Source organism: Oculina patagonica, chromosome 3, assembly GCF_052425735.1.
Source record: "Oculina patagonica isolate OP01 chromosome 3, crgOcupat, whole genome shotgun sequence".
Lineage (NCBI taxonomy): Eukaryota > Metazoa > Cnidaria > Anthozoa > Scleractinia > Oculinidae > Oculina > Oculina patagonica.
Genome location: NC_135760.1, coordinates 20,221,204 through 20,233,794, shown reverse-complemented (window position 1 = coordinate 20,233,794; position 12,591 = coordinate 20,221,204). Strand labels below are relative to the sequence as shown.

Sequence of the window (12,591 nt, the reverse complement as noted above, 5' to 3'; positions counted from 1 at the left end):
GTCTGAGGTCTATACTACAGAATTTGTCAAAGGATACTGCTAATCCCTTGTCACACCACGTGATGGCTTCTTCAAACATATTGAGCTTCATGCAGGCACTTGCTCCTGAAAGAAACCATGTTAAGAATACTGTTTACATATTTAATATTGGCTGACATTGGAGCAAAAGACCTCGAACGACAGTGACAACAATTGCAAGTGTTCCAACAAGAAGTCAATTCATGCTACTGACACCAAGATTACCACTTTGTTACTTTTTCATTGTAACAACATTGTAGGTATACAAGTTAAGCGACTAATAATATACTAGACCACGGAAATTGATCTTTTTAGCTCTGCGACAAACTGTCACAGGAGTCCGTGACTTTTCTCCTCAGTTTTTTACATTTTGATCATATCAATTCTCTGATAATCCCGAAAACTGTTACGAAACCATCTCAAATTCCCTGTTATTGCTGTTCCTGTGAAATAAATAAATACAAGTCCATACAGGCTTTTAAATTATTCCGCAATATAAAAATAGTCAAATTATCGTATCGCGATGCATTTCAAACCAGCTATAAACCAGAAGGAATACTTCGTATCCCACATTTCTAATATGGATGAGGTATGAGATAGCTAGGGGTTAACCTCTCTGTCGCCCTTTTCTACTACACTGTAATGTCATTCTATGGAACATAGAATAGAACACACCTACCTCGTAAAATTGCCTCAAGAAAATTTGGTTGTAAGTCAGTCGCAGCTTTTGCATCATTAAGTGAATCAACATACTTTTCTGTCAAAGTAATAAATAGATATAAAAATCTTAATATTAAAGAGGACAGAAAACGACATTACTGTTGGAGCTGCATGATTCTGTGGAGTGGCCCAGGAGATAAATTATACTGCACTTTTTAAATGCGGGAAATCCCAACATTTCGTTTTTCTAGTTTAAATATCGCTCTTCCAGTAGTGTTCGGGTTCGGTAAGTCGGATTGAACGATAAAAGGTGTTCTGGAACAATAACGTTTCATTGCAGAGAAATGAACATGGTGCAATACCAATACAATTTAAGTAAAATTTAATTTAGTTGATACCTTGTAAATGCAGTTGAGGAAAAGGAACAAATCACATGTAATGCGACGATACTTAACGCCTCGGCGATTTATAAGGTAGGTCAACGTTAAAGAGTTTTTTTCCAGGCCGTCCACCATTCAGTTGCGAAGAATTTCGAGAGGGACTTTGAAGCATTGATCCGGAGCCTTTTGTCTTGCTTCTTTTTCTTCCTTTTTTTCGGCTTTCTTATTTTTGCTACTTTCTACTTTTCACACCCTTTATGTAATCTTTTGGGACCTTGATCAATTTCGGGTGTATTGGCCTGTTAAGCACCAGATTTGCACCAAAAACGGATCGTGTTTTTCAATATTTAAAATGAACAGTTCTGTAGAAAGTTCAATCCTAGCTGTATCAACTATGTGCTCATCACAAAAATCCACTGTCGTGCAAATTGATGACGTCAGAAGTGGTTCAATGATGGCGCCCCAAAAAAGCGCCTAATACGCGTTTGGGAGTGAAAAGTTTAAATAAACACAGACCATCAGAGGAAAAATACACTCTAAATACGATGCCAAAAGAGAAGCGAACAAAATACGAACAATCTCACCTGAATAAAACTGCGCTATGGCCCTGTTATTGTACAGTTTGGCGTTCAGTTCGTCATCCTTGCAGTTCACATTAATTCCTTTCGTGTAAAAGTAAATGGCGCTGATAAAATCTCTTTTTCTGTATTCCTCATTACCTTGATTATTATAAACCTCAGCTATCGCTGAAACGAAAAGAGTTGAAGGATCATTAGTGGTAATTAAATAGCCCAATAACTCAACTCATGCCGAAATGTAGTTTTCCTGTCTTCTCTGCAGCGTTAAAACGACTCATATCACACTCAATGCAAAGTACTTCATTTTCCCGAGAGAAATATTTGCCCGAGGTCGCAGTACAGAGTTCGACGAGGTCCGTAAATTATGGCTTTAATTATTACATGAACAAGCCTTTTTTTTGTTCTTGCAAAAACGTTCTTAAAGGTCATTCTCCACAATTGAATTGCACATCCTTCGGCTGTGCATAAATAAAGTTTCACAAATGAGTATGGCTCTGTTGCTTCTATTAAAGCGAGCAATCTTTGATTCATCTTAGTGCAGGTTCTATTTCAATGAAATGACCTTTTAAAAGTCCGCCTAATCTGTTTAAGTTCCTCACTTTCATTTCAACAAAGACTCCAATAGAGCAGCGGAGGTTTTCGGTTGTTTCAAATTAAAGGACCCTATTCAGACCGGGCTTTTTTGGACCTCCTCTGACCTATGTAACTTAACTTCCAGAATATTTAAGCAATCACAATGAAACTTATAGGATGTGTTGTTTGTGCAAATATCTTTCTTTTGGTATAGGTCATGGTGACGTCTCATCACGTGACAATTACATCATTATGTCAAAACAGCCGCCGTCTTGGGTCCGCCATCTTGGATTTCAAAATTTTTCCAAAATGCCAAAAAACCACCCAAAATTACTGCAAAGTACATAGTCGACTCCCGATAACTCGAACCTTCAAGGGAAATTGAAAATGGTTCGAGTTATTGGGAGTTCGAGTTATCGGAAGTTGATGACAAATGAACGGAAATAAGGAAAAAAACGGTGTTTACGAATTTCTATTCATACAGTGTTGACCGGTGTACATTTTAAACTAGTAATACGTGACTCGCAGGGCCTCGCGAAGCTCTGGGTTGGGGAGGGGGGGGGGGGGTGTTATAAATAAGGAGTGGATTATTTGAAGTTGAACATTAATTGAATTGTACATATTCAATTTTCCACAGTAGGCAGGAAGATATATTTGTTATATATTTGTGATATATTCTCCGCTTTAAAGATGGTGGCTTTTTCTGGTTCGTAAAGAGGTAGAAAGCGTTGGGAAGCGCAGGCTATTTTCAAAATCATCGACAAATTATTGGATAGTCGCATTTTGGACATTTATTCACAAATATATATAGAAATATATATGACCGTAAACTCCACACGAGATTTCATCCCGCCTGATCCCTTTGAGGGACAAAATTATACACCCCGCTACGCTCGGCCTTCGGCTTCGCTTCGCGAGGAACAAATTTAATTCGAGTATTTAAGAGCCAAAAGAAAAAGGAACAATATATTTCTAAATCACTGTTAAAACCAGAACGTAACGTAACGTGAAACAAAGCAAACCAGCTGCAAACATCGTACGTTTCAAAGAGAACAGCGCTATAGGCTACTGCTGCAGAGTTTATGCCATTTACTTTTCCGAGCAATGGTCAGTTAATTCGTCCTGGCGATAATCCTTAAACGTTTTCTAAGGTTGGATTTGAAAGAATAGGTATCCACCTCCACAAACAAACTGAACGTCTGTAGCCACAGGGCGCAGAGGAGTCAAGTTTGTCCGCAATTCAAAATCTCTACCGTGCAAAACGCCCGGGGGGGGGGACTCGCATATGAAAGTGACGGGGATGCTCGTCGTCTCGCTTAGGGGTGTAAATTTTGGACTTTTGGTCTCGCTTAGGGTGTTCCGGGAAAAAACGCCCAAAACGCCAATATTTTTAGCCATAATGGTCTCGTTTAGGGTTACACACGAAGAAATATACAAATATAAACTCCATTCTTAGTTTTTTGGTATCTTTTAGGGGTCAAGAAAGGCTTGAGCCACACCCAGATTGGTCTCTTTTAGGGGTTCTTTTCAAAATTTCCTGACGAGCATCCCCGTCCGTTTCATATGGGAGTCCCCCCCGGGGCAAAACGACCTTCAAAGCGGTCGTGTATAGAGCGTACGTGATACAGCGCCGTTATCCGATGCTTGTTTACAGATTGTCTGGTGATATCGTATTCGTAGCCTCATGCGACATCCGCAGACACCAATGTTTGTGGGCGTTACCAGAGAGACCAGCTTTTTCTTCTCGGCACTTCGTGCCTCATCGGAAAGCTTCAGGCGACATTTTTTTCGCCCCAGGCAACCATTGTCAGAATACGATATCACCAGACGATCTGTAAACATGCCTGTCAAAATGCCGTTGCCATGGTGATGTCAAGTTCATGACACATCATCCAACCCTATCAAATTATTGCCAGATAAATTTTAGGAAAACTCGGAAAGTTTGGCAGCGTTTGGGTAAATCTTAAAAGAGTTATAAGAGTTCAAAGTCAGCGCGGGCCCCTAAAGCCCCCCCCCCCGGTCTGAATGATCAACAGTCTGCAAATATCAGCCGAAGATTACCGACTGTTTGCCGAAAATTTCCAAAGATTGATGAAGATCTGCAATTGCTGTCTAAAAGTGTCAGATCAATTTCTGAACATTTCCATTATTTCCGAGGACTTCTAAAGATCCCCGAAAATTTTCGAAGACTATCCGAAGCTGTTTCGACTATAGCCTTCATAAATTTTAAAATCAGTCTTTCCCTTTATCTCCTATAAACTTACAAAGTTAACGTTAAATGAGTATAGACCATTACCATGGCAATGGTCGGAGATAAAAATCCCGACTGAGTAACAGACGAGAACTCAGCTTATCGTGAAGAGTTGCCGCTTGCCATATTATAATAAGAAGTTTTGACAACGCACATATAAAAACAATCACACATATCCGCCGTCGATGAAATATAAGTAAGAGACTCTTGTTGTTGGTAACGACCTAGTTGTTACAAAATGCAAACATCTCTTCCCATTTTATAAATAGAAACTACAAGTTACCCTCAAAAAGCTAAACCAATAATAAGCATAATTCTTTTTACAACAAGTAGCGGGAGTACATGTCATTTTAGCCTTGAAACATTCTGGCATGAAGCAATACGACCTGTAAAAGAAGTAACATTTCCATTTAATGAATCTGCTTGGAATGATTTCTTCTCACCTTTGTTAGTGTCGTCATCAAAATCCGGTGTTTCTTCAGTGGTTGATATGTCGTCATTCTCACTTGCTACTTTGATTGGACTTCTCGCCATGGGTGTTGGGAGTTTTCATGCAGTGTTTGAGATCACTGATCATTTAAACTACAAAGAATATGAAATATTAATTAAAAATGTTCAAAATAAAATTCCACAATAGTTAGTGATTGCATTACATAGCAGGTAATTCATTGCAAATCATTCTTACACAAAAAGAAAAATGGCGAAAGCATCAAAGAATAAAAAGGACCTGACTTTGTTGTTATTTTCAGCTCTCACTGCCAAAAATGGCGGTGTTAAAACTGGCTATCCGTTTTATGTAAACGGCGAGAGAGGGTCTCTTTATCCCTTGTACTCTGCTATCTTGCCACGTTGAATTATCATGGTAATAGGAGTGTTAAAAAGTCTAACTAATAGATACTGAACCGGGAAATTTAAAAAAAACTTCTGCTGTTTTAGTGGAGGAATGTTCACGCATTTAGTTTGACGGATAGGTAAAGGTTAGGGTAAACGTTGTTTAGGCAGGTTTGCCCATTTAGCACTGTGGCTGGTTTCCAGAGGGGCTCTCCTGATAAAAACATAATAATTTGTCCTCACAATGAACCAACCACACACAATATGGCGTAGACTGTCATAGCATGTAGTAGTTTCATTGCGTGGCTTTTTTCCTCTTACACATACTATACGGTTTGCACTAATAACAGGGGATGATCCTAGTGATAGGATTATCCGTGCGTGACATGTTTTTAAAAGTTTTCAGTTTACATGCGAAGGGTTGCATTAATTTGGTCCTAGCGCTGGGTTCAGCTTCTAGGAATTCATCCTAACGTTACCACTCTAGCATTTAGGTTCATCCCGGCACTAGCATTAAGGAACTGCAAGAGAACTTTCTCTTGGAAACGGTACATCCTTTTTCATGTATATTTAGCGCTGGGATCAGCTTCTAGGTTCATCCTAACGTTACCACACTAGCATTTAGGTTCATCCCGGCACAAGCATTAAGGAACTGGAAGAGAACTTTCTCTTGGAAACGGTACATCCTTTTTCATGTAGATTTAGCGGGCTAAAGTTTATATTTACCGCAGAATCCTCCATTTTTAGCCCGAACAATACCTTTTTCGTTATTAGATTTATTTATTTGTTTAGTAATTACAGTGTAATTTGTAACGCCACGAAGCCCGATGAAATTGGTACATTAGTTTGTCTTTCTGATGCAAGTATTATTCTACTTGAATAATGCTTTTTAGATATTTTTAATTTCCAAAACTTCGTTGTAACAGATTGAGTTGAAGTATACTGAAAGTTCACAGCGAAACTTAAGTTTCATACATGAATCGGTACCCGCATGTCTAAACACATTTTAATACTCGACTGAAACACAACATGAAACCGCTTGTTCCCTCTCGTCAGTTTGTTTACTCTTAAAACTAGGTAAGAATAAATGCCACGGCCGCAGAGAAAAAACAAAACGTTCAAGAGCATTATAGGAGGGCTAGAATATTCAAAATATATGACACGAGGGAAGCAAACGCCAACTGCGTAGGCATAGATACATACCGCCATTTAATTTCATCAAAATGCACTTTGAAGCTTGTTTGACTTTCGCCTTGGAAAATCAGTCCCATATTTGATCTTTGTGAGACACTGGGAGAACACTCGCAATTAGTTTCTATAGGAAAGATTCACCCGCGCAAGAAAACTGATCAAAAATGTGATCGCCAAATTAGAGTTATGATATTCATAAAGGAAACCCCCGCTTTTAAGTAAACTAAAACTTCATTCGGTTTCTAGTAATTCATGCTTCTGAAATATATCTTAATATAATATATGTTAATATGGTGCCTTTGTAAAAACGCTAAAACTACAGGCAGTAGTGTGTTTGCACCAATTCAACGCCTTAACAAAAATTGATGCGTTATTTTTAATTATTTAATACACATTGTATGGATTTAGAACTATGAAGCTTTACATTCAAAAGCATATGCCACGTAATCAAGTCTAAACATACATACATATTTGCCGAGTCGTCCGTTCCCAATTGTAAGTCACAAACCAACGGATTTCACTCTTTCGCTAATTACTGTAATGAGCACCCCGCTGAATTGCACCACTGATGTTATATTTTGGTCTGAAAAACAAACATTATTGAAGAACGTTTTGAGATGCACTGAAACCTATACATATTCGAGTACAAATTCAATTCCTGCATTTATGAACAAGAGTAAATCCAACATTTCGAGTCGCATGCAGAAAAGTGCATAAAAAGTTCATTTTAGGATTAAATTGAACAATATTGAACTATACAAGAGCTAAAAGGAGCTTAAACGTGGCGCCAAAACATTGAACTTTAAGACGACACGAAAAAGTAACTTATACATACCACTGGTGACGAAGAAAATCGCTACTGAACCTTTTCTCCGGGCGTCTTACTCTTTTTAATTTGAGACAGTTTCTGAGTATATTTCTCACTCATTTGAAGGAAGTGAGGAGTAACTTACTTGTATAACTCTGGAAGGAACAGATCCATAAGCTGGATTATTCAGACTTATCGCGTGGCAGCTTTCACTTTAAAACGATTAAAATGAAATTGGAATATTCATAAGGGAAATTCCCCGTTTCTAAGGAGGTTGTTTGTACTCGTGATCCAATGTATTGCAGACATAGAATCAGACATTGTACTAGGCTTTTGAAAGTACACTTTTTAAAGTAAAAGTGCTCTGCTAGGCAGAGTGTATTGCCAACCACAAATGTTACCCTTGTGTCTAACTTAATACGGATCGAGTCACAATCTTGTTTCCATGGACGCCATGTGTCACGCTAGCTCTGGAAACTGAAAGTGCTTTGTAACCAAATCTACCACATAGCACGTGTAAAAAACAAATAAAACAGCTGCGCTGAACCTCCATTCTATTAAATTGCACATTCTCTTCAAGCACGGTACACGTGCCTTGCCAGGCTCATATAAGTGCCTGTCGGCATGTTACGATTACATTCAGAATAAAACAAAAGCTGTAAGGATAAAATTACCCTATTAAATGACGAATGTTTTTGTGCATGTACTGCACTTCACGGCGTTGTGATTCCTGCTCTGGCTAAACTGTCGTTTAGCATAAACAGACGCAAAATACATGACAACAAAACCATTAACTATGCAAACAACTATGACCCAACTGTACAAACAGTATTTGGTTGATAATAAGTACTGTCGAATTTATATTAAAACAGTGAACATGTAACAATGAATTGTCCATAAGCTGAACTCACTATGAAAACACCGCCTGACATAATTGCTGAGATCGACATCTGTTTCGATTTCCATTAAAACGGTGTATTTAGTCTACATTTCCTTTCTTTTGTCAGTTGACTCACAATCATTCAAGAAAGAGTCGTTCCCAGGTTCTACGAAACAGACTCGTTCCCAGTTCCTACAAAGAAAAAAACGTGGCACGCAATGCATGCAGACGTAATGACGTTTAACAAGCGCGTCTGATATTTTACAGGGAAAATTTCCCAACTCGCCAGAATCTTGTTTTGAATTCGTTGAAACGTTACACTTCGGTGACAGCATACATGAAGTTTTTTAGTCCGCCATTACAGTTCGTTTCGTTCAAGGATTTCCGATGAGCTAAAATGTCGGTTTGAAATAGCGTCAAGGTTCTTCTACTCGTTATTATTTGTTCTGCAAGGATATCTGGCGTTAATAATGAAGAAAACCGTAAGTTTGTCGTGGAATTTTTAGTTTTGCTTGTAAACATTCCTTCGTGGTGGGCTCGCATAAACATTGCAGCCGAGATTGCGCAGTACGGACTGGAATTCATCTTTAAGCGTTGACGTGTCATCGCTTAAAAATGTCGATCGTGGCAAAGAAGAAGCGCCTGTATGAAATGGAACGTGGATTAATTATTCTGGCAGTGATTTTGTGCCATTTTCTCTCTGATGGCCACTAGACTGCCTAAATTGAAAAAGGGCTGTTTCAAGCCCATCTGGAGGGGGACGGCAGAGGCAGAAGAGTAGAAATGATATGCTCACTCACTCAACAGCCATTAAGGGACTGTGTAATAATTATCGGGATGGTGGGGAAGGTATAAAACGCGAGGTGGGCACAGAGTGTAAAGTAACACACTGAGGACGGGGACAATGCATAATTATCCAAGAGAAAGAAGGTGGGCAAAGTTTTTTCAATATAATCTAGTTTTTTTTTTCTTTTTATCCACTCTGTTTATTTTTGACCGCTTTAGCCGTCAGGATCAGTTTGCCGTCTATATTTTCCGAAAGAAGGTGGGGTAATTTCTAACTTTTAACTGAATCACGTTTTCTTTTCTTTTTGAACAAATTGTTTGTAAAATAAATCAGAGGCATCGCAGGTGATTATGTATTGTTTTAAAATATTTAAACTTTCATTAGTTCTGTCCATTTTCAGTCTTTTTGTCAAGCTTGTTTGTACAGAAGCTCCTAAACCGCTATCACAGCTGATCCACGGAAGCATTTGCACTTCTCATACCGTTCAAGGTCATATTCACTATCTATTGCTTTTTCTCCTAGCTCGAGTTACCGGGTTTCTAAGGTTTTTCCTTTTCAAGCTCCAATGTCTACGCTTCAAAACTGTACACCATATACATTTTGAATTTTTGTTACCAAGCTACTAGTAAGCTAAAGCTAAAATCGCACTTGGGTCAAGTGGACCACACAACCAGAACCTATATATAGATTACTTCATGGAAAGTGCGCGCGTACGGTGTTTACGCACGAGTTGTTGACGTATCAGAAATCGAACGAGTGAGCGGAGCGAACGAGTGAGATTTCTGATACAAAACAACGAGTGCGTAAACACCGTACAAAGCACTTTCCATGCTGTAATTTGTTTATTTTATAAATACAGAGATTTTTCCACGCTGAACTGTTTTTTTTTTTTATTATTATAAGACCCCGGTACAAGCACACAACTGATGAAAGTACCCTAATTTACAAAATGATAATAACAACAAAATCGTTGAAAAAAGACATTTCATGAGATTATTCTCGTGTCTTAAAATTGTTCTAAATGGATAAGAAATCGAATATCAAGAGTTTTTCATTCAACAAGTACAAAAATGAAATACAGAAATAAGAACTAAGACTACGTAACTGTGCTATTGCAAGGGAGGGCTATCTTCATCTGAAGAATCTAAAATACGTTTAACACGCTTGAAGGTGTGCTTTCTCGTTGCTGAGTACGCATTAGGCGACTGACTTACTGTGTTTATAGAAATGTTAAAGTGTCCTCCATTAAACACGGCTCCGCTAAATACACTTGCTCCAGGCAATGGCGCATCAGGTTTATTCATCGCGTCAGGTCTCTTTTCGGAATAAATTTTGTAAACGGCAACTGGATCTCTTTTGGGTGGACCGTTTGGTGCTGCGAAGGCCTTCAGTTTAACAGCTCTGACATTTCGAGGTTCAGCTCCCGTTCTAGTTTTCGTTTGACGTTCAGGATACTCTAGGTATTCAGTTCCGTCGGCTTCCATGTAAAGTTCCACGTCGCCCCAAGTCATCTGCCCATGTTCTTCACAGCCTCTCAAACCAAAATGGACCGCATTGAAAAGCCAGACTGTGATTAGCAAAGCTTCGGCATTTGAGATTCCCAGTAAATTCTTTTCGAAAAGAACGTTTTCCTCCACATCAGTCAAAGCTTCGGCTGCGTTGGGTTTGTTCCCTTTACCTTCATTTTTCAGTTGTTTGCTGCGAGCTTCCAGACATTTTCTTGCTTGATCAAACACAGTGTCTTCGATAATACTCGCTGAGTATTTGCGTTCTCTTTATAAATACCGGTTAAAACTTGAGAACAACCCTCGAAGGCTCGATGGTTCATAGTCTTGGCCATCTTTTCTTTTCACACTAAGAATGAATTCACTAAGGTAACGGCTGAGCTCTTCTGGTTGGATTTCTTCAATTTTTCTTTGTTCGTTTTTCTCCAGCAGAAATGTAGAAAGCAGCTTCACATCCCGCTCACTCGACCCGCTGCGTTTTTGCTCGAGTGTTTTTGTTTTCCTGCTCTGTAATATATTCTTCGATGGGTTTACTTAATGGTTTAAACCTACTGCCAGAAGATTCAGCCATAGTTGTTAATGAGAACGTTTTAAACCGTCCAAAAATATACTGCGAAAGGCCAAGAACCCTGCAAGCGATTGCAAGCGATACCTTTCAAGCAGTGAAAAAGCTAGCGCCATCGACAAAGCTACCACGTTCATTGAAAATGTTGATGCGTTTTGACAGCCGCTTTCTGATTGGACGAAACGGGTTTCTCACGTGTGAGAAAGTCGTTTCGCCGTTGTCATTGGCTGCGAGAATTTCCGAACCGTGTTTTCAACAGCTCAATTCTAACTGTAAATCTCAGTATGTATGAAATAAACCGGGATTCTTAAGTGGGATTTTCATTCCTTATGTCCCGGAAGGTCTTTTTTGCACATTGTTATGAGTAAATCAGCCAAAGGTAGATTAAAGAGAATGAAAAACACTATGCTGGCGCAAAAAGTCCTTAGAAACACAGAGAACAGTTGCACAAAATCCCACTTAATCTTAACTTGCTTGAAGTATGCGGGCCCAGGCATACTGCTACTCCACCTGGATGGAATGCTAGTTTATTGCAGGTTAACCCCGACTTTTGGTTATGCTTTTCTAACAGATCGCCGGTACCCATTTATACACCTGGGTAAAGAGAGGCGCTGTGGGAGTCAAATGTCTTCCCCAAATAGCAACGCAGTGACCCTGGCCAGGGCTCAAACCAGACTACAAGATCCTGGAGCATGAAGTCTAGCAAACATGATAACCTGTTAGCGCAAGGAGCACTATTATCAAAGGGGCTGAAATGAAAATGAAAAACATTAAAACAAAGGGCAGTCTGTATAGAGTAAAAAAATTAAGAAAACATAGAGCAAAACGCAAGACAACTACACTACAGGGGTGGTATAGTGGTGGAAACTAGAGCACTCGCCTCCTACGCATGTGGCCCGGGTTTAACTGTAAGCTGAATTTGTTGTTGGTACTTGTCCTTGCTCCGAAGGTTTTTCTCCATGTTCGCCAGTTTTTCTCTCTGCACTCCATCAGGAATACGTATACACGCGGCCCTACAATATTTTAGCTTTCAATACAATGGTGGTCATGGGAACTACATTTGGAGATCGACGACCCACTTGCATTAATTAATTGTGTTTACGTGATTTAGCAAAATGACTTCGATTCCAATTGTCGTCCCCGTGGCCCGGGTTTCTGTTGGCCAGCACCAAAAACGCGGACTCTAGTCAAGTACGATTTGAAAGTCCGAGATTTACAGACCTCCTTGTTATTTAGGTTCAAAGCTGATTGGCTAATAATCGATAAAAAAAAAAAACATTCTGGGCACGCTCAAAAAGACTTGTTAAATGGACACGGTCACCAGCTTCACTTCAAAAACGCAAAAGCCTAAAGACATACGGAAACTACGAATAGTGGTCAAATTTTGTTTAAAATCACCATGCAAGTGTACTAAAGATAAACAAGTGATATTATTGGGATACCATCAGAAACTGTAGATCTCAACTTGAAAAAATCAGGCTGAGTTTTTCAAGTTTTGTCCTTGTTGACTGGAAAAACACCTAAAAATTATTATGCCTCCGTTCTTCCTTCAACAACAATTTAC

The 12,591-nt window shown here is 39.2% G+C and overlaps 2 protein-coding genes across 2 annotated transcripts in view; both read right to left on the bottom strand.

Moving 5' to 3' along the window:
* LOC144645266 (uncharacterized) overlaps window positions 1–7,903 on the bottom strand; it is a 72,631-nt gene extending 64,728 nt beyond the window's left edge. The window contains exons 1-3 of the mRNA XM_078504772.1: window positions 7,318–7,903; window positions 6,950–7,065; window positions 4,904–5,042 (exon numbers count right to left, since the gene is read on the bottom strand). Coding sequence (XP_078360898.1) covers window positions 4,904–4,994 — 91 coding nt within the window. The 5' untranslated portion in view covers window positions 4,995–5,042; window positions 6,950–7,065; window positions 7,318–7,903. The remainder of the gene's footprint in view (window positions 1–4,903; window positions 5,043–6,949; window positions 7,066–7,317) is intronic.
* The window catches only part of LOC144645270 (uncharacterized), a 49,413-nt gene that overhangs the window by 7,063 nt on the left and 29,759 nt on the right, over window positions 1–12,591 (bottom strand). The window lies entirely within an intron of this gene.